The 22,974-nt window shown below is 42.4% G+C and overlaps 1 protein-coding gene across 5 annotated transcripts in view; it reads right to left on the bottom strand.

Annotated features, from left to right (window-relative positions):
• Map3k13 (mitogen-activated protein kinase kinase kinase 13) overlaps positions 1-22,974 on the bottom strand; it is a 144,918-nt gene that overhangs the window by 19,131 nt on the left and 102,813 nt on the right. For all 5 annotated transcript variants that reach the window (XR_013113474.1, XM_076942716.1, XM_076942717.1 and 2 more), the window contains 6 exons: positions 16,474-16,657; positions 11,143-11,334; positions 9,817-9,975; positions 9,164-9,322; positions 8,503-8,611; positions 314-423 (listed from right to left, as the gene is read on the bottom strand). Coding sequence is in view for 4 of the 5 variants with exons in the window: in XM_076942716.1 (XP_076798831.1) it covers positions 314-423; positions 8,503-8,611; positions 9,164-9,322; positions 9,817-9,975; positions 11,143-11,334; positions 16,474-16,657 (913 nt within the window). In the remaining variant the exon portion in view is untranslated. The remainder of the gene's footprint in view (positions 1-313; positions 424-8,502; positions 8,612-9,163; positions 9,323-9,816; positions 9,976-11,142; positions 11,335-16,473; positions 16,658-22,974) is intronic.

Raw genomic sequence — 22,974 nt, 5'->3', positions numbered from 1 at the left:
ACAGCATCCATTAGTCAGCCTCTCCCACTCCATCCCTCTGCACACCCTCCCAGACTACAGTAAGCACCATCCCAGTCGCTGCTTCTTTGAGATCAGCCTTTCCAGACTCCCCAGGAAGGCTAAATCTGAGCAAGAGAGGAAAGCTAGTGGTAAGATGAAGAAGGAAGTGGCGACTAACCAGTGTTCCTGCTCATCTCTGAACATTGGGGTGAGAAGAGGAGCGGGGTCAGCTGACCTGAGCACTGGGGTGATTAGAGGGGCGGGGTCAGCTGACCTGAGCACTGGGGTGAGAAGAGGGGCGGGGTCAGCTGACCTGAGCTCCTCCCTGCGCCGGCGAATCAGTTCTTCATCTAATCGGTGTATACAGGTTCCTTCACTTTTGATTTTCTCAAAATGTTTTTTCACTTCTTCTCTCCATTCAGCCTGAGTGAGGAAAGTTTAATTTTGTGAATGCTGTAGCTTCCTTCCCTGATGTGTCCATAGGGCCAAGTACAAGGCATTTCCTTCTGTGACTGCATACTTTCCCCAAACTTCTTGTAAGAGCTCTGGTCAGGGTAAGCGTGGAATCAAACACAAAACATCCCCACCCCCAGGGCTGTAACTGCAAGCCCCAGTCTCTGTCCTGACACAATGCTGTCTCTTTTCCAGTTTCTCCACAGAGTGGCCATCAGAAACAGCACAGTGATCATCCCTTCTGGACAAAAGTGCACAGCTGAAGTCAAGGGAATATGGATGCAGAAAGAAAGTCCTGATAATTGGGGTTCACATGTCTGGGGTTCACATGTCGGAGTTATCTTCACATCCACTGTCACATTGCCTTTGCTTAGGACAAAAGCCCAAGAGAAGATCTGGAGCAGAGCATCCCAGAGAAAGTGTGCAGCAGAACAGAATATCACATAGGAATATAGACTGAAGGGTGGGGGGAGGGGACAGAGAGGGAGGAAAAGAAGGGGTAGGCTGAGGAGGCAACCCAGTAGGAAGAAAAGGGTCCCCAAAGGAGGCAAAGAGTCAGAGACAACCCCCACTCACACTGGTAGGAGTCCCACAAGACCATCAAGTACATAACCATAACCTGGACACAGAGGACTGGCCAGACCCACACAGACCCTGATGGCTTCTTCAGTCTCTGTGAGTCCCTATTGTGCCCTTCCCCCAGGCCTGAGCAGGCCTTTTTACCACAATAAACCAAGCAACAGTAGGACCTAGGAGATGCATTGCATTACCAGCCTTGGGGCCTTGGAGCCTGCTACCTGAACTAAGAAGAATGGACCGCCTGCTGAGCTAGCCTTGACACCTTCCTGGCTACTATTTCCTCTCCTAGCCCCTGAGCTGAACTGAGAAGAGACTCTGGGGGTGGGGGGGGTGAGGCTTCCCCTTTTATATGTGAAAGCAAATGATTAAACTTCGTGCCTTGATCAGAATACTATGTCTTGGCCCCACGTTTCTCTCGCCCTCTATTCCCGTTAATTCCCAGGCTTCCTCTCAGGAGAACCTGGTTAACCGTAGTTGCAGGCAGCTACAGAATGGTGCCCACCCGTGGAACCTGAGAAGAGAAGACCAGCAGAGGAAACACTGTCTTGGTGGAGCTCCACGGAAAATGGAAGAAAAAGTAGAGTATTCGGAGCACTAGGTAAACAGGGAACAGCATGGATGCTAGCTAAGTTATGGCTGTGTTTACAGGAAGTGTGAGTAAGGTGGATATGGGTCTAGAATTGAGTGAGCATTGACCCGATGCTAAACTCATCTAGGGAGGTGACAGTGAGTTGAGGAAAGGAGAGTATTTGGCAAGCCCAAGAGAGGCAGCCTTAGACAAGAGGGTTCAAAAGAATTTGAAAAACAAAAAAGGGCAGAGCACTGAGTAGTATCCATAACTCTGCCTTCTTTCTTTGTCCCTTGGCGCGCCAATGTCCATGTGTCTCATTGTGTTTTTTGTCCACGTGTCTCATTGTGAATGATTGGTGGTCTTTTTGTGGTGTTTTATGTTTAATGTTCCAAAGATCATTAAAATTGCTTGATCCAACCCTTGATCTAGTTTAACTTGGTTTTCAAAGGCAGTTTTAATATGCAGAGCAGCGGCTGATAAGTTTTCTTAACACCTGTAGCTAAGAGTCCAGCTGAGATGGAAAAGCTGCTTTTAAAGGGACCAGCAGGTTTTCTGGATTCAATAAGGAAGCTAAGAGTGGTTTGTTGCAGAAAAATCTCTGTGACAAGGTGCTTCTCTCTTGAAATTACAGCTAGAAAAAGAGAGAAATTTTGTTTGGTTTAAATCTATAAGATGTATTGTCACTTCATTTTTGTTTCTGATTGGTTTTAAGGTATAAATATGTTCTACATGTCTTGGTTATAAATTATCGGCCTATAAGCTATTGGGTATGATTAAAAATTTACAGCCTTGATAACAAAAGTTGGCTTAAGACTGGTAACTCAGGGCTGGAGTCATTCAGAAACCAGATGTATAAAGATAAGATTTAAGAACAATGTCTCTTTAGTGAGATATTAAAAGCTGCACTATCATGCATTCATATATAAGAATTGGCAGCAAAACTTTGTAACATAAAGGTAATCTACTTGGTGTTGATTTTTGAGAAAATAGATTGCTTACATCGTTAAAAATTGGTTTTGTTTCTCAAAATTATGGTTATACTCTAATGTTGTAAAAGAGGCGTAAAAACATAGTTAAACTGCCAATATACCATTGGCTACAGTTGGCAGTTCAATTGTGAGGTTGAGATTTTTTGATTTACTCATGTTTATAGAGAAAAGATACTGTAAGACCCCCCCGCAAGGGGACCCTCACCCAAGTCCGGACCTGCGCGCCCCAAGGACACATGAGAGACCTTCTTGATGCAATTGCAGAGGAGGTTTAATGACGAGGGCCCTCGGGCTGGAACATATCTCACACAGGAGATAGAAGTTCCGGCCCTGGACCCAGGGAACTTGGGATATTTATCGGTAGGGGTTGGGGAGAGCGGGAAAATTTGGCGTGGTTACATATGATTGGATATTTCAAACATCAGCAACTTGCAGAACTGGCAGAACTTGTAGAAACTCGGACCTCCCAGAAAAGGGAGGGAGAGAGAAGTAAACACCAGATAGCCCATTACTCACTTGGGCTTGTTTGGACTTGTCTGGGCACACCCTTGCATGCCTTTATTTTTTGTCACCCTGCCCCTGCAGGGGCTTAATATTTTTATTATGACTATATTTAACAAATTGTTGGTGGTCTTTGCTGACCATGAATTTTTGTTATTGTTACAATGCTGCTTTCAAATTTTGTTCTCACACTTTGAGTCTGTTTCCTTCCAAAGTTGTTAAAAATGAGATGCTTTTGGTTCCTCTAATGTATGTAACAATTATTAAAGGATAAGGTTGGCCTTTATCTGATATTCTCACTTAGCTAAAAAAAATTGGTTATTGAATTAATCCAAGACAAAATTCAAACTTAAGATTTATACAGCCTGACTTGCCTACTCCAGCTGCCATTCCAGTAAATACATATAGAATTATTATAGATATAAAAGATGTTTTTATACCATTCCTTTACATTTCTGGTAAAGGTGGGAAGTTTACATTCAGTAAATTTGCTCGTAATTTTTGAGAGCCCATAAAGTGATATCATTACAAAAGTTTGCCTCAAAGAATGGTTAATTGCTTCAAAAATATTGTTGTTACTTTAATACTAAAAATTAAGAGTTTAAATCTTTTAGTGTATATTATTCATTGTGTGATACTTTATTAGCGGATCTCTCTAAAGAAGTTTTTCTGCAGGCCTTTGCTCCAATATAACGAGATTTAAAAAATTTTGTTGTACTTGTTGCTCCAGAAAAGATCCAAAGACAGTATCTTTTCAATATTTGAGATCTCAGTTATATCCTAAGCAGATTGTGACACAGAAAATTCTAATAAAAATACATAGTTGGGGCTAGAGAGATGGCTCAGCTGTTAAAGGCTAGACTTATAATTAAAAATATAAAAATTGAATTCCCAGCAACCACATGGTGGCCCATAACCATTTGTGGTGGAATCTAGCGCCCTCTTCTGGCTTGTAATTGTACATGCAAAAAGAAAATGGTTTGCTTTTGAATTAATTTGCATTTAATAATTTTTAAAAGTTGTTAAGAGATATTAATTGGCTAAATCCTCATCTTAAGCTTACCATAGGAGGATTTAAACCTCTGTTTGATATTTTCAAAGGGATGCAAGTCCTAATTCCCCTTGACAATTAACTATAAAGGAGAGATAGCTTTGCTAAAAATAGAGTAAGCTGTTAGTTATCAACAGATAAATTATATAGACTATGATAAATTGTTGGCTGTTTGTGTTATTACTACTTATATGCCCACAGCAGCCCTTTGGAAAAAGAAACCATTAATGTGGATTTATATTTCTTCGTTTACAAATAAAGTTTAAACATCTTATTATAAAATTATAATTGTGTTAATACAAGATTATATGATAGAATCCTAAAAACATTTTGGATAAAAGATTTATTCCTTATTCCAAATAACAATTAAATTGGTTATTAAAAAATAATGATATTTGGCCTATTACATGACAAACTTTTTAGACAAAATTGATAATCATTTGTTACAGTTTTATTCTATGCATGCTTTTATAATTCCAAAAATTTACTATGCATGCAGCCCATAGAAGAGATGATTGCTGTATTTACTATATTTACAGATGCCTCATCTATTGAGAAGACAATATATGTAATTAAATCACATGTTTATTTTCTTGAGTTTCCCTTGCTTCAACACAAATAATTAAATTATGTGTTGTAGCCACTGTTTGAAATGCTGAAAAAAATCAAGCTTTCAATTTATATACTCATAGCCAGTATATGGCTTATGATTTATAATTGTTTAAATTGTTCCTTTCTTAGATATAGCTAATTCTCAAATTTTATTTATAAAAATACAGCTTAATTTATGAAACACGTACTGTTTCTTAACTTTATAAGACATTTAAAGGCTCACTGGATTGCCTGAACCCCAGGACAATGCCAGAGTAGATTTATATACTAGACATATTATAGGCCTTTCAAAAATAATTGGCCATACAGTCTTATTCTTTACAACATCAAAATAATAATAACTTAAAACAGCAATTTGGCATTTTTAAAAAGTGTGAAAGTTAAATTGCAAAAACTTGTTCTCAATATCTTCAATTTTTTCATAATGGTGTTAAGCCTTGAGGACTTATATATAATCAATTTTGACAAATAGATGTTACTTGTTTTTGATTAAAATATTAAAATATGTACATATGACTTGACACCTTTTAGATCTTTTAGTTGCAACTACTTTAACAAGAGAAGCAACTAAAAATATAATTAGTTATTACCTATATTATTTTCCTGTGCTTGTTGTTCCATATCAGATTAAGATAGATAATGGAACTGGATATTACAGTTATTTGGCTACATTTGAGATATTTTGTTGACAATTTAATATTACTGATATTTCCTTATTATCCTCAAGGACAAAAAATTGTCAAAGAGAGATTATGAAACTTTAAAATAATATCTCCATAACTCTCTGAGTGTGGAAAAAAGCATCTAATGGTGCTTCTTCCCTGGTTTTACAAGTAATTCTAAAAATTGGCTTTTTAAACTAGAAAGGGGGAATTATACCCCAAGGTCACCAAAAGCACACCTTGCTTTTGTCTTGTTTTAAATTTTCTGCAAACTGATGCTAAAGGTCAGTCTGCAGTGGATCGCCACTGGCATCCAGTTACTTCCAACTCATTTGCCAGGGTCTTGTGAAGAGACCCCTTAACTACTACTTGGTGTGGTCCTGATCCTGTTTTAATTTGGGGTCATGGGTTAATCTACATTTTTCAGAAAGAGAATAGAGCCTGATGGCTGCCTAAAAGACTGGCCCTCAAGTGGACACAGATCTTAAGCCTAATAATTATGATTCTAATGATAAAGGTGGCTCAAAATCTTTATCAACCAGCTTATTTAACTTAACATATAATCTCCACTCTCACTGGAGAGTGTTTTTTATCATTACTTAAAGCCACCCACTATATACCTAGTAGCTAGGCTTGTGTCTGATCCCTGCTAATTAGCAGTTGGATTAGATACTGAAATACTTCTACTTTCAATCTTATTTTCTATATTGCTTGAATAATCATGTTGCTTTTAACCTTTGAACCTTGTATTTTAAGCAGATTGATTGCCCTCACACAGGATCACTCTCAACAAGCTCAGCTATTCATCCTGGCAGTTACACATCGCTGTGAAGAACTGCATCTAGTACATGCCCACAGGTCCTTTAGTCTGAATGTGGTCTGGGTCTAAAGAGTGTGCCAATGATGGCCGGTTAGTCAATGACAGGTAAGAGTGTTTTGAGCTCCTATAAACCTAAGACAGAGGCATACATCATTATGCTATGTATGTTTTCCTCAATGACAGGTAATTATAGGAGTAATTTTTAGCTCCTATAAACCTAAGGCAGAGGCATACATCAATATGCTATGTATGATTTCCTCACTGATGGGTAATATAGGAGTACTGTAAACACCAACCTAAGCCAGGCACGGTTGCCCGGCCACTCTAGACCCTAGATGGGATGAAATATTGTGCCCCGTCCAGATACTGTCACTGCCATCTTAAAAATTAAAAGGGGAACTGTGCCCTTCCCCTAGGCCTGAGCAGACCTGCGAGCCTTTTTACCACAATAGAGCAACAGTAGGACCTAGGAGATGCATTGCATTACCAGCCTTGGGGCCTTGGAGTCTGCTACCTGAGCTAAGAAGAATGGGCTGCCTGCTGAGCTAGCCTTGACACCTTCCAGACTATTCTCCTAGCCCCTGGGCTGAACCGAGAAGAGACTCTGGGGGTGGGGCTTCCCCTTTATATGTGAAAGCAAATTATTAAACTTCGGGCCTTGATCAGAATACTTTGTCTTGGCCCCACGTTTTTCTCACCTTCCATTCCATTAATTCCCAGGCTTCCTCTCAGGAGAACCCAGTTAACTGTAGTTGCAGGCAGCTACACCTATGAGCGCCCTGCTTAGTTGATTCTGTGGGCTGTGTTCTTGTGGGGTCCTCAACCCCTCTGGCTCCTACAATTCTTCCTCCCTTTCTTGCTGGGGAGTCCCTAAGCTCTGTCTAATGTTTAGCTGTGGGTCTCTGCATCTGCTCCTATCCTAACATTTATTTCTGCATTTAATTTAGCCCACTTTTAGTCAATAAATGTATGTAGTAATATGTCTCTTCTGAGAATAAATCTTTGAAACAATATTGGAAGCCACTGCAGAGATGGAATTCACATCAGAAAAATTCATTTTAGAAACTTAATAACATTAAGTGAGTTAGTACTAATGGTTCAATTCTAAGCTAGTCCTGTGGTGCAGACCTACAAGCCCAGCTACCTTAGATGCTGAGGCAGGAAGAATCCCACCTTCAAGATCTGTCTGTGCTATAGAGTAAGTTCAAGGCCAGCCTGGGCAACTTAGCAAGACCTTGTATAAAAACAAAACAAAATAAAACAAAACACAAACAACAAGAAGTCTAAGGTTGAGCTCAGTGGTGGAATGATTGCCTAGCACTCAAGAGGACCTAGGTTCCATCCCTAGTGTTGCCAAAATGATGATGATGATTCTGTACATACAGTGGGATAACCTAGGACCTTCACTTTACTACTATGCCTTGTGATTGTGCCTGAGTTCTCCTCTCCACTCACTCTTGCTCACAGTGACAGTGATCAGAGCACCATTCTTACAACATTTTCACCCAACACCCACACTCCTCCCTTCTCTGGCTCCATGCCTGTCTAACCCACTCTGTCATCCATCTGGAGAGTCTAGTCTGGTGGCCTGTGACTTGCTTCGGCCAGTGTGGCACTATGACAAGCATGATGCAATCACCTATACTGGTCTTGCTTTCTTTATCCATTTGTCAGTATGAAAACAAACAGGAGTGAGGAAGCCCCAGCTAGCCTATGGCCGAGCTAGCCTGTGCCTGAGCTAGCAGCAAGGGAAGACAGAGGAACTCTAGCTCCTAGCCAGACGTCAGCACACCTGCTAAGGGACCACCTGGGACCAGCCACCTTCCTTCTAACCTGGGATCTGACTACAGACCTCCAGGTAAATTCAAAGCATCACGGAAACTGTCTGGCTTGAACTGCCTATAGAATGGTGGGCTAAACAAATGCACATGTATTTTTTTTTACATATAAGTTGTGGGAAATTTTAGTACAGTGAAGGCAAACAGATGCTTTATGGCCCGATTCTGCTGCGGCTCTGACTGGTCCTCAAGTTCCTGCCCTAGTTTTCAGCTTTTGTGCACCAGAGTGAGCAAGCGGCAGTGACACTGACTCCAGTACAGGCCCCATGCAGCCCTCATACCCTCTCCTTAAACAACGCCATCGGATTCAGGGTCACATCCGGCAACTGTCACAGTTACTGTCTCACCACGAATAAGGCCATGTGACTGTTACGTGGTTAATAGTGCTCCTTACCAGTCCCACGAGATGAGAATGTGCTGGCTTACCTGAGACTTGAAGTAGGTTTCTTGAGGGGTGGCAAGCACATCCGCAGACGCGATGTCCAAGTGCATGAGCGTCTGCCGGAAAGAAGGCCGGTTGCGAGGCTTACTCTGCCTAAGAGGAAAGACACCATGCTCATCTCAGAGGCTGTGTGTGTTTGGGGGGAGTTAGGGGGTGAAGGCTGAGGCTTTATTCTGCTTTATGAAATACACATTTGATTCCAAGAACTGCTATATCCCACAGTTTAGATATACTTAAGTACAATGGGAAAATGCAGCTAGGATAAGCATCTATCAATGGCCTGAAAAGTTAGGTCTGTGACTTCCTGGGGACAGTGAAGTAATCCTAGCCATCAGCTGTTTGGCAGGGAACTGTCTCAAAACATCACACCGAACTCCTCACTTATATTTTGATCAGTTACACGAAACTCCACTCGTGGGAGCTGGCTCTATTTTACAGAGAGGCACACCCCCTATTTCATAGGTAACAAAAAGTCAGAGCCAGCATTTGAGTGCAAGGTTGTAAAATTCTGCAGCCTTTGTCAGGTCACCACAGTGTGGTTCCTTCCACACACCCTGTACGGGTGTCTCTACTCTTTTCAGAGAAAATTTGACAGTTTTTTAGGCAGAAAGTAAGAGAGAACAGCAGAAGAAATGCCTTTCTTACCATGTCTGTTTCATAAGGATTTTGAATCCATCCGGGCAAGTGGAAGGAACTGGGAGATGCAAGCTGTTGCTCCCCACACCCCAGATGATGGCTGAAGAGTCCACATCCTTGTAGGGAATCTCCCCTGTCAGCAGCTCCCAGAGCACCACTCCAAAAGACCTAGAGCAGGCAGGGACATGAAAGGCGGTTCAGGAGGATGGATTCACACTTTAATTAATTAAAGGCCTGGTAGATGGGGGATGCTTACAATCTCAGCACTCAGAGGCTGAGCTGGGAGGATCATGAGTTCAAGGACAGCCTGGGTGCATGGCAGGTTTCAGGTCACCCTGAGCTGTATGGTGGGACCTATGTCATCAAGACCAACTAAATTTTGTTTAATATATTTTCCTCAAAAAAGTGAGAGTTATGCAATACATTTCATAAAGCCTTCTACACTAAAGTGTTGTTGTTCAAAATTAACTTCTGGTTTTCCAGAAAGTCCAGTACATTCATGGAGATGCCTCAGAACCGATTCTGGGTCAAACCTTAGATAATGTGAAACCAGAATCAACCGGAAGTGAGAAGCAAAGAAGCACATTCCAGGAAGGAAAGGCAGGGAGGGTAGAAGTCAGGCGGAGGTGGGCGGGGCTTCCAAGCCATGGAGCGCTACCCACCATATGTCGACCTTCTCTGAGACAGGCTCGTTCCGGATCACCTCCGGTGCCATCCATGCAACGGTGCCTGCAAAGGACATCTTGGTGCTTTTATCACTGAGTTCCTTAGATGTGCCAAAGTCTGAAATTTTCACTGCATCTGTGTGAGTCACTAAAACACTTTAAAAAGAAACAAAGACAACAAACAGATCATTAGCGCTAGTGAGAACTCTGAGTGTAAGCAGTGACTGACGTGCTACCCACCGTCTTCCACCCTGCAGAGTTCAGCTTACAGCTTCCGTTGCTCTTGGGTACCATTCTAGAAGCTTGCACCCGACAGGCGCTTAGCCTCCTCCACTTGGTGACAGTGACTTCTGTCAAGCCACTTAGTCTTCTAGGCCTATTTTCTCTCTATAACCCATAAATGGGACCATGGCCTTAGGTGTGCATTGCATTCAAGGGATGTGCCTGAGGTAAGAGAAACGCTGAGTCTTCTCCATGCCAAGGATGAGCACTAATAACCGAAGTTCAGACAGGTTCCGCACAAAGCTTTGCTTTTCACGAGAGCCACTTACAATGGGTCCTGGAACAAACTGCTTTTGCTAGTTTTAAAGGTGTATACAAATGAGAATATTGATACTCCCCCCACCCCAGCCCTACACACACACACACACACACACACACACACACACACACACACACTGGCTTCACCTGAAGAAACTCTTACAACATGTTAGAACGTTAATGATTTGCGTGTTGGGCCCTACAGGGACCTGTTTCTTACAGCCAGTGTAAACCTGGTACCTGCTTATTTCTTCCTGTGTTACACTCTCAGAAGCTCAAAACCAAATCTGAAGTCTACCTCAGATAACTGCACAGAGCCTGTGGCATGTGAATACATCTCCCCATCTGTGCTGGGGACTGAATCAAGCAGTCCACCAGTGAGCTGTATTTCCAACCTGTCTCGCATTCAGCCATTTTTTATTTTGTTGTGTTATAAACATTTCAGAAAGTCAGTTAAGCTGTTTTTAAAGGTCCAGGAAAATCCCAAGCCAAGGTTTCAAGTAGGGAAGACCAGCATTAACTATCTGATGTGATGAAAGATGAATACTTCAGATCATGATGAAGTTTGCTGCACAGCAGTACAATCCGAGCCACAGAAGGGAAGGCCCGGGTTCAGTACCTGGACGTCCTCACGCTGAGTGAGGAACTCAACTGCAGCTAAGATGTGTAACGGTTGCTACTGAAATCGAATTACGAGTCTGAGACCTTCGGCTACACTTGACAAAGATGTCTTACTTTGAAATAAGAAAACAAAACAGCTGAGCATGGAGCTCTAGAACTCACTTGGGTGACTTGAGATCACGATGTATAATTTTATGGAGATGGAGGTAATTCATCCCACTGGCGATCCCTGTGGACCAGTCCACGAGCAGCCGGGGCGTGATCTTCCTGCCAGCTCTCAGGACCTCGTAGAGCTGCCCGTGGGCACAGTACTCCATGATGATGCAGTAGCACGGGGCCTGAGTGCAAACACCCCTTTGAAGAAAACATACATGAATATAGACAGTATACATGCATACACATCTGTATCTCAGGAGTGTTTAATAAGGGCCCACTCCTTACCCAAATGATATAAAAATAATACAGATAACAGTTCTTGATTCTTCAAATCAGAACTGCATCTTTCTGGTCCAGTTTCTCTGGTTAAGCACATAGGTGGTTTCTGCTTTTTCTTAAGCCTAGACAGCAGCAAGCTGTGCTAATCTGGTAGTCTTGTGGGACACCATTCACTTTGAGAAAATGTATTCTTTTCTCAGGCTTGGATAGGCTGGATGTGCTGAGGTTTTTTTTTTTTTATCATTAAAATAATCATTAAAATAATTTAAAATATTTTCCTTTTAAACATAAACAGATTTTAATGTAATGTACAGAGAATTAAAGTATTTTTGTAATTGCTTGTTAAATTTTAAATTACTCAAATTTAAGATAATTAGACTGAGGAAATAAATAAATGAATGAATAAATAAATAAATAGAAAAGTAAAAAAAAGATCAATTTTCTATCTTCCATATAGTTCTGTGAAAATCATTTAGAATAAAGAGAACATTGTGTCATGTTATACATCCACACAGGTGATGGTCCCACTGATTCCTGTATCTTCCATCAAACTTGTCTTGATCATTTAAGTTCAAAGGGATCTTTCTTTTCTCATTAGCTATGAGTTTTCTCTGTTCACACGGACTATAGACTCTGAAGGCGGTGGTGGTCTTCAGGGTCTCTTTTCTTACATGATCAACTTCACTCCAGCACTCACAGCTGATAGGCCCTCAGCATTACATCAGGAGAGACATGGTAGGAGCAAGGTACTATTGAGAGAGGAGCTACTGATTTTCAAGCAAGCACATTTCTATGTTTTCATTCATCCGCCTGGAATCGTCACAGGATAGACTTAACCACTTCCATGTTTATAGGGAAGGCTCAGGGTGAAAGTGAGTCATTTTACCAGATCCATCCAGTCAGCGAATGACAAGCTAGTCTAGCTTCAAAGCCCAGGTCCTGGTCCTCACTGTATATACTCTGTTTTTAATTTCTACATAAACAATCATTTGGGGGAGTCCCATGTTAATGCCATTAGTTCACTAAACTGGAAATATGAACTGTATCTCACAGTTCTGTCTTCAAGATGGATCCATTTGGTAAGTATGTTCAGACCCCCTCAGCCTCTCCAGGGAAGTTACCAGAGCACGAGGGGCAAGACAGTCTCCCAGGCTGAGGCGGGAAGCAGTGGACAGATTAGGGAACAGCATGAGGCACTGATGTGCACCAGCAGTGGGCTGCATGCCAGCCTTCACTTCACCTGCCCGAGGTGCCCAGCATTTCCAACATCCACACAGTTAGAGAAGCCCTTCTGGAGCTGTGGGACTCCACCCTGCATCCTAAAATCCACCCCAGAGTATATTTTTATGCACCCATGAGCGCCCAGCCCGAACAAGCCTCAGTACTTTTTGTAGCAGAATAGAACGGTACCATACATTTCATTTCATCTAAGAGGAAAAGCCCAAGGCAGTTGGAGCTAGAAGAACAATTGGCTTCATCTCCTCTCTCCCAACTGTGGCAGCCATCACCTGCATTCAGTCCCTGTCACCCATTATATGCCTTCTTGTTCTCCTGTCTGCACATGATTCTGGACCCACACGTACATCTGCTTATGTCAGTGGATATGTGTTACAGCCTGTATATGAGGGAGATCAGGTTTTTTTTTTTTTAATCAAATGCCACAAAGACATCAACTACTTTTTAAAAATCATTTTTCTAGGATGCCCAGAATCTTTGATTTTGTTTTTGTTTTTTGTTTTTTCGAGACAGGGTTTCTTTGTATAGCCCAGGCTGTCCTGGAACTCTGTAGACCAGGCTGGCCTCAAACTCAGAAATCCACCTGCCTCTGCCTCCCAAGTGCTGGGATTAAAGGCATGCGCCACCACTGCCAGGCTCAATCTTTGATTTTTTTATGGAAAATTTTTTTGAAATCTCAGAGAAGCACACATGAACAACAACTACAAATAGGTATTGATCACTGCACAGAAACTACTCAGGAACAATGTAATACGTGTAAGAAAGCAAGAATAAATAAGCTCGCATGGACTCAGCATCTACTCAGCTGGCACACAGACGGAAATGGTCTAACAGAGACACATCTTGTGAGCTTTTCTTCTCACTTTGACAAATAAGGAGTCATCATTCCACTTGTCCTCTACTGTGACAAGGCTTCCAGGCAGCTAGAAATAACAGCTTTGTCATCAGTTCTAATTGCTACCTTCTCTTGGGATTGGATTCTATTAGAAACAGTCAAGTTGGACTTTCTTAAAATAAGAAAAAATGACTATTGTCTTCCCATCTTGTATTTCTTTTTTGTATGTGGCTCTTACTAACTTCAAATGAATCTATGAGCACAGAAATATGTGCTAAAACCCAACCATGCCTTCCAGAGACTGACTCACTGACCAAAGCAACAAATGGCACATGACTGTAAACATGACATTGTGCAATGACCCTGTGTGAGAGGTCCTAGGGTCACCATGCAGAAGGAGAGATGATTTGAATGTGTTTAGCTTAGGGAGTTGGGCCCTGAACAGTCAAACCCAACAGTGTTGACAATGCACCCTAGGTAGAGGACTGGCAGGGTAGGTGGGGACATGGTAGGAAGGGAAAAGACAGCAATGCACTGTCTCCTCTCAGGATCCATGTGTACCTTCTATTACTCAGGCATGTGCCTAGGAAGCTCTCCTACCAATGGCAAAGAGCTTACTGCATTCCAGAAAGCCCAAAGGCACACAGCAGTCCACCCTAGTGATCTGTGTTTCAAAGCTCTTGGCCCCTTCTTCCATGAAGGAAAGCACAATTATTTCAGTGAAGGACAATGAGAGAAAAGATGGTGTCTGTCTGTCTGTCTGCTGAACATTATCTTTCTGTTAACTTGAAATTTATTGGCTCTGAAAAATTATATTTAGCTTCTAAAGCCTAACATTTTCACCAGGGCACTAGATGACAGGATAGTAACAGTGGCTGTCCTCTGCACAAAAGTTGCTGCCTTCAACCTCCGTACTCCAGCAGATGCAGGTTCTCTTTCCACATCCTTCCCTTGCTGTAAGGGCTCTCACAAGAGAATCAAAACCAACTTGGGCCACAATTCCTGTTCTTCATTCTTCCTCTTCTAAAGCCGATTCCTGTCACTTGTTCAGGCTTGTGGATGGACAGCATGAAGACAGACATGGCAGGGCGCTCAAGGGAGAGGCTCAGGCAGAGGGAAACACAGCTGAGCCTGGCACTTCCAGCTGGTGCCGCAGCGCATTGGTGGTACAGTGTGAGCACAGTCACCTGAGACTGGCCTCTTCAGTCTTCACGGCAGCCCTGGGCTCCTACAGACTCTGCCTGCTGTCAGCCACAGACACCATCAAACACCTCAGCTCACACTAGAGACTGCATATTATGGATTTTCATTTTAACTGTGCAGTTTTCTGTTCTTACAGAAAGACAATAATTCAATTATGGAAAACAAATACTTTAGCGTTTTCTTGACATCATTCTTCAGCAGGTAAGTCCAAATCAGTCTACCTTTGGATGGTATTGTGCTAGAATGCTGCATTTTATATACCTGTGTGTGTGTGTGTGTGTGTGTGTGTATGTGTGTGTGTGTGCACGCGCGCACACAGGCATGCATGTGTGCACATGTGTGTATGCAGGTATGCTGGCCTACGGGGCATAGAGGGAGACCAGAGGTTGACATTAGGGAATCCTTCTTAACCACTCACCTTATTTCTTGAGACGGTGTCTCTCACTGAACCTGGACCTTGCTGTTTTGTCCAGACTGGCTAGTCTGTGACACCACCAGAGCACCAGGAATATGTTACTGCTTGCTCAGCACTGGAATTTTGGCAAGCACCCTCACATCCAGATTTTAGGGAGCTGGGGTTCTCATACTTGTGTAACAAGTACTTTATTTACTGACAATCTCCCCAGTCCTAAAATGCTTGATTCTAAAGTTACTATTTGGGTTTCTAACTTATGATTCATAAAAGGCCATTGAATTAGTTTTACCTTGAGATTAGGACAGAATTTCCAATGATTTCTGAGACAGCCCTGAACACGCTTCTGCCATTTTCTACTATGTTTTTGTGTGAGTGGTGTTCTCAGCATGAACAGCTATGAAATCAAAGTATCAGGCAACTCTGAAAAACATTGGAGATAGTCTATATCCTGCAGCATTAAATATTCAACCAAAACTTAATTCTTTATGAAAAAGCAAACCAGCACATCCATCTTGTTAGCATGGGAAGCTCCTTAGTGTTTAACAAATGGTCAAATTATATGTACACTGGAGAACTGTTCAAATGAATTTCCCTATGACTCAATATTAGAAAATGCCTGGATAATATAGGCAAGAAAGCGCTGAGAACAGAAAGAGTTTAAGAAACCGTGGATTCATACACATACTTGAGCACAACGGCTTTGTCAAGTGGATGTATCACCAATGACTCTACAATTGGATTTAGGAAGCCATGTTTGGCGTTTCTAGGAGAGGGATGAAGCAGAACCTGATGCTGTTGTATAGAGACACCTGTCTTCATGAGTTACTATTTAAGAAGGACATTAACAGACACAAATATACGTCGTTTCAGAGGGAGGACTGGCTACATCACTTCAGATGCCAGAGTTGTCATAACTGAATTTCAGGCTGTTGTTGGAAATACTGTGAAGTGACTTTTGCCATCTTACTGATGTGGCTGATCTACAGTGTCTGGCGGGGCTCTCCTTCCCTCCTGTGCGTCCATACATGCCCTTGCAGGATGCACTCCTAGATGAAACAGCTCGAGGGTATGATTCAGGCCTCCCAGTCCTTTAGCACACTAGCATTGTGCTAAGCCTATCAAGGGATTTTGAAATATCTTCCAAGGCAGAAGCTTAAGTGTATACAATGAAGGAATAAAATAGCTCTATTTCTCTAAAACCAGTCCTCAAACAAAGCTATCCAACTAACCAACCAACCAACCACTCACTCAGCCAACCAACCAACCAACCAACCAACCAACCACCCAGTCAACTGTCCACCCACTCACACACCCAGCTACCCACCCAGCTAACTAAGCAAACAGTCCAGCAAAGCAAGTGCCGACCTACTTGAAGGCGATGATGTTAGGGTGCTTCAGCTTCCTCAGGTGCTTGATGTCCGTCTCATTTTGTTCTCTCACCTTCTTGATGGCTACCTCCTCTGCTCGGAATTTGCCCAGGAAGACAGCTCCTTGGGCTCCACTACCCAGCCACTGCAGCTCTGAGATTTCCTCAAATGGCACTTCCCAAGTATCTAGGCACATGATCAAGAAACGAGCTCAGAATTTGCTGAGAGCGTTCTGTAGGCCAGTCTGAAGGTACCAAGTTCACTCCATCTGAAACAACCCTATTCTCTGATTCCCACCTAAAGACGTGACCTTCCTTTGAGCCTGGGTACTACAGGTCACATACTGGTAAGTATAGACTTTTAACTACTTAACTCAAGCAAGCCTGAGATCTCAGGAGACCTTCCTCTAGAAACCCATACCCTGACCCTCGGCAACTTCTCCCCTATGTTAAGCAGGGACAACCAGCTGCCCTTCTTCGGTCTCCACACTGCCATCCTCACTTCACCACCTGCTACAGGTGCCTTTCATCCTTCTGAATTGCTCATGCAGATGATCCATGGACCCTGCCTGGAAACATCTCAAAGACATCCTCCCAACAACTCCCAGACTGTGAGTAACACTTTTCTCAGTGTTTACTCTTTACTGAGTACTTACCACATACCAGAGGCTAGCAGAGTGATTTAATTTTAGCAGAGTCATGTTTAATTTTTACCACCTTTATGTGTCTGAACTTATTTTTTAAATCCACTTATTCCTATGATGTGTGTGTGGCGTGTGTGTGGCATGTGTGTGTGAATATATGCATGTGAACGTCATGTGGAGGGCAGAGGACAACTTTTTGGAGTCAATTCTCTCCCATCCTAGAATCTAGGGATCAATCTCAGGTCCTTAAGTGTGGTGGTTTGAATAGGAATGTCCCCATAGACTCGTGTTTGAACGTTTGGCCATAGGGAGTGGCACTATTAGGTGTTGCTTTATTGGAGGAGGTGTGGGGTTGAGCTTTGAGATCTCTATGCTTTATCTCCTGGCTGCCTTTGGATCTAGATGTAGAACTCTCAGCTCCTCCAGCACTGTGTCTGCTGGCATGCTACCATGCTCCCCACCATGATGATGATGGACTGAAGCTCTGAAACTGTAAGCCAGCCCCAACGAAATGTTGTCCTTTATAGGAGTTGTCTTGGTCACGGTCCCTTCATAGCAATGGAAACCCTTACTAAGACAGCAGGCTTGAATAGCAAGTGCTTTTACCCATTGGCCTCGGCATAGTTAAGAGGAGAGAACTAAAGCACAGGTTTGAGTGACTACTCAAAGTCACATGACTGTTAAAGGTAAATGGCACCAGCCATTCTAGAAACAGTACCTTCTCTAAGGCCCTGCATTGCCTGCTATGCATGATGGAGCTGGAGAGGCCCTGGCTACTGGACACAGCCAGCCCACCCAAACTGTAGTGCTCTCAACTTATGCATTCCTTTAAAGAATATTGTTTAAAAAAATTATTCTAAGTAGTCATATTATTGGTAATTCATATTAATATTTATCTTTTTCTGCATTGGTTTTTAAACCACAAGCTTATATCATTTTTATAATGAATAAAATGGTATTTTATTTTGAGACACAGTCTTGTGTACCTCAGATTGTATGACTGAGGATGACCTGACCCTCCTGCCTCTACCTCCCCTTTCCTGAGCTTACAGGCACGTACCACCATTCATAGTTTAAGATGTTACAAATAAACAATATATGTAAATATATAAATAATACACAATTATATAAAGTAAGTAAAGTATAAATATGTAAATAAAGCACTTTAGAAATCCACTAACGTGTATTTTTAGCTTATAAAACCTAAGAAGAAATGTATTCATTGGTCCTCCTCAATGTCCCCTTCCCCTTCTGTAGAGAGCATTACCCACAGCCGCGTGAGGAGGACAACAATGTCAGTTTAAAGGTCACAAGAGATTCCAGCCTCACCGACAAATGGCCTGTGAAACACTAATCGAAGTAGCTCTGGGTTCTTGGCTGTGAAGCAGTTCTGGTCTTAAAAAGACAAAATCCCTGTCTACTGTGTCCATCAGAGAGTAGGGAGGGTTGGTTACTCAGCATCCAGGAGCGAGGCACCCATCTTATGTTTCTCTCATGTCATAATAAAACATGGTTTCTCAGAACAGTGGCTAAAGCTTGACCATGATATAGCTGGAAGACCATGCAGTGCGCTTCACCACTGGCCATCTCTGCAGCCTCATAGAGTAGAGGAAGGACTGGAGTGGATTCTGAGCAGTAGTAAAGTCCTGTCCTCTGGAAAATGAGCACATGTTGTGTAACAGTCTACCTCTCAGGAATATAAACCACTCACGAGTGTGAAGTCACTGAAGGAGCAAATGACACCATGTGAGGCTTGGGAGGACCACAGATTATAGGCTAGACTATTTTAAATATGGTCAAGGGATTTTTTGTTTTGGTTTTCATTTTAGTTATTATAGTAAGCTTATACATGTGGATGTGTGTGCATGCATGTGTGCCTGCGTGCATGCGGGGATAGGTCTCAGGTCGTCAAGCTTATACATCAAATGCTTCTATTTTTTTTTTTTTTTTTTTTTTACAGTTATAGTCTATGTGTGTAGTGGCATATTTTCCCGTAAGTTGGGAGGAGCTAAAGTGGGAGGAGTAAGGAGAGAAAGAGGAGAAGGAAGAGGAGGAGCTAGGAAGACAGAGTTGTAGGTGCTATGAATGACCACGTATGTACTGGGAGCAGTCCGGGGTAACAACTTCTATCTAGGTTAGTTAATTGGGAAACACCTCCAATTGTGTGGGCATCTTGTTATTGAGCATTACCAAATATATTAAGCTATTAGATAATCTTTAAACATCAGAGTTTCATTTTCTACCAGGTGCCGCGTGGATGGCGGGATGGTCTGGGCTCAGCCCAACCTTGTGGAGACAGCGTGGAAGATGTTCCACGCTGGCGTCTCGTGGGTGGCAGGGCCAGTGTCTCTGGCCATCTGAGCCGGTGGCCTGAGGCGAGCAGCGGCATATTCTCAGGCCTAGGCTAGTAGGGAAGACGGTGGCTGATGAAGAACAAGCAAGATTGGGAGCTGCAGTTTTAAATACCTCCTTCAACATATGTGTCTGTGTATACAGAAGTCTGTGGAGGCCAGAGAGGGTGTTGGATACTCCAAAACTGGAGTTACAGGTAGTCACCTGTTGTGAATGATGGAGGGGTGTGGGGGCTGGGGGGGAACAACACAGGACGGCAACCTCTGCAAGAGTGACTGCTCTGAGCTGCTGAGCCATCGCTCCAGCCCCAGCAAATGCATTTACTCACTAAACCATCTCGCTGGCACTTTAAAAAAGTCTTTACTCATTTCGACACGGTTTTGCTATGTCACCAAGCTAGCCTTGGATTTGTGATCCTCTTCTGAGTGCTGGATTTACAGTTGTATGACACCTTGCCTGGACTCACTGCAAGTTTTAATAGCTGTCTGCTATAACCTCATCGTGTGTGTGCGTGCATGTGTGCACATGCCTACCATGTGTCTGTTCACCTGCTTATTTAATCTGATGCCTTTTCTTCATATCATTTCCTCATGGTGAATCCCTAGGTTAGAGTATAAACAGTCTCCTAGCCTTGGGGGATAAGGCATTCCGAGCAGGTACACAGAAGGATTTATGTGGTTGATGCTGACAGTATTGATGCCCAGATATGCTGGTTTTATTACACTACGGCAGTAATGAGCACATTAATTATTGTTTCATTTTAATTCCCAACTTCCCGTACACTTGTCTTCTAAGTGTGAATGGCTTTGTCAGTGACAAATGTTTTGTTTGGCACCCGCATCTGCTTGTGAGAAGTGGTGAGGGTCTGGAGGCTCGTCTGCTCAGGTCGTGCATTCTCCTACTTTTTCCTTCCTTCGTGTTCTTCTCCAGTCCCTGCATAGTCTGTAGTCTGTCTTCTGTCATTGATGTTTAAAGATGGCTCCATGGTAAAGACACTTGCCATCAAGTCTACGAACTTAAGTTTGACCTCCAGGTCCCCATTACAGTAGAAGGAGAGAACCACAAGTTTCCTCTGACCTCCACATACATGCTGTTATATGCATGTACAAACATACATGTGCAAACATACATACAAAAACACACAAAATAAATGAAAAAAATTGTCTCTTTATAGTCATGTGGAGGTTTTTTTTTTTGTTTTTTTTTTTTTTGTTTTTTTTGTATATGGTATGAAGGCTGATGTAAATCTATTTTTACCTATATAAATATTTAATGATTTGTTGAATACTTTCTTTTCAGACTGGTTTATGATGCCTATACTATATTTTCAGAAGCAATGTCTATTAGTAGTTTTATAAAGTAGGAAGTGAATTATTAAACTGCAAATGACATGCATTTGGCATTCAAATCCCAACTGTTCACAGGATCATAATAATACAATTCTTCGCTAATGACAGCTCATGCTGCAGTCATTAATCTGCAGTCAGTGAAGCCTCGGCCATCCCCAGGGATAAAAGGTCTGCATGGGCAACTGGAGAAGGCACAGAGAGCACGAGACAGGCACTTAAGCCTTGCTCCTAACATCCTTTTGCTTGAACTGAATAGCAGAAGCAAAATGGAGTGATGCCAACTTAGTCTTCTTTATTTATCCTCACAGGTTAGCTATCAGTAATTAGGAAGGGACCTGATTAATATTGATAATTAACCTGTAAAGAGAGGCTAAAGGAGAAGCCAAGACAGGAGAAAGTAGAAGGAAGAGAGTCTTAAAGACATATAGAATTGGGGGCTGGAGAGATGGCCCAGCAGTTTAAGAACACTGACTGCTCTTCCAGAGGTCCTGAGTTCAATTCCCAGCAACCACATGGTGGCTCACAACCATCTGTAATGGGATCCGATGCACTCTTTTGGTGTGTCTGAAGACAGCTACAGTGTACTTACATACATAAATAAATAAATCTTAAAAAAAAAAAACCATATAGACTTAAACTCCTAGATAACTGCAAGTGAGGTCTCTAACGCGATCCCAGCTGCCGTGGCTTTTACACCTATGCACTGGCACTTCCCCAGAGCGTTGTCTGTTCCGTTTAAGCACCATGACTACTATCTATTATCTGATATCACCATGATCCACAGACTGAGGAAGTCCCTCACGACCAGCAGCTTTAAGGAAGTTATCTTTGTGGACTTAGATCTGGCCATGGCAGTATTTGGTTGATACTGCAAACTACTTGGCAATAAAACGTGTCGATGTACCACTTTCAGCATCACTTCTAAAACATAACAGCGTACTAAAAGGAAGAACCAGACATGATGCTTCAAACGTCTAGTGATACTCATGATCCATGCAAACACAGGGCCACACCTCCCATCCTTTGGTGGCCTGTGATGCAGGATTAAAGATTAGCATCTTGATCCTGACAATTCTGTCCTGCGAGTCACTTTGTGGGGCCATAGCAGCAGCAGCCTTCAGCAGCATATACTATGATACTGATAGACTGGGCCTGTGTCTTAATTATTTCCAAAATGAGCCTTCCTGAAAGTCACAAGATCAACTGGAAGATAAGCTAACTATAAATTTGTAGAACAATAAAAGTCAAACAACTAAAGGGCTTCTCTCAGCAAGCATGGATGGTTTGCCTGGGTCTAAAGCTTGGTGATGCACTCGATACAGAGGTCTCCAGGTCAGCATGCACATCGGTGATACATGCACTTGGATACGGAGGTCTCCAGGTCAGCATGCACATCAGTGTCTAGAGCCTTTGTCTAACATATGCAGAGCACTGGTTTAAATCCCCAGCACTGCCCCAAAATCATAAAACAAATAAAAGATGTTGAGAATTACACTTCAGAAATGGAAAAATCCTCACGATATGAAGTAAATTTCTTTTTTTTTTTTTTTTTAAATGCTGGAGGCTCCCCAGGCCTCAGGTGTGCCAGTTGGGGGTCTAGTATCAAGCTCAATCCTCAGGCCTTTGCATTTTTCCCAAACAGGGTCTAATTCAGTTGCTTCCACTAACCTTGAATCATTATCTTAGCCCAGGAAGACTCTGAATTGTGATTTTCCTGCCTCTCAAGTGGCTGGGATTATTAACATGAGTCAGCAACTGCTACTTAAAAAAACACACACACACAACAAAACCCTCAGTAGCAGGTATAGCTGAGGGAGGGGTGGGACCAGCTAGCTACCAGTACCTGGTCCAACAGGGTGAATTCTGTGCCCACTGTGTAGAGCAGAGAGATTTATTTTCATAATTTATGAGACAGTGTCTCATTACACAGCCCAAGCTAATCTAGAACTCACTGTGTAGACTAGGCTAGTCTTTCATCAGCCTCCCTAATACAAAGATTAAGCACATATCACTATATCCAGCCTGATACATTGTTAAAATATGAATGATAGATTATTTTAAATTTTGATGGGGAAGTTGTCATTTTCTTTTAGAGGGTTTTTATAAAACTATTTATAACATCAAGAACATATAGTTTCTTTTACTTCAAATTGAAATAT

The sequence above is a fragment of the Arvicanthis niloticus genome, chromosome 12, assembly GCF_011762505.2.
Source record: "Arvicanthis niloticus isolate mArvNil1 chromosome 12, mArvNil1.pat.X, whole genome shotgun sequence".
Taxonomy (NCBI): domain Eukaryota; kingdom Metazoa; phylum Chordata; class Mammalia; order Rodentia; family Muridae; genus Arvicanthis; species Arvicanthis niloticus.
The sequence above is the reverse complement of the archived record's forward strand: the minus strand, read 5'-3'. Positions and strand labels throughout refer to the sequence as shown.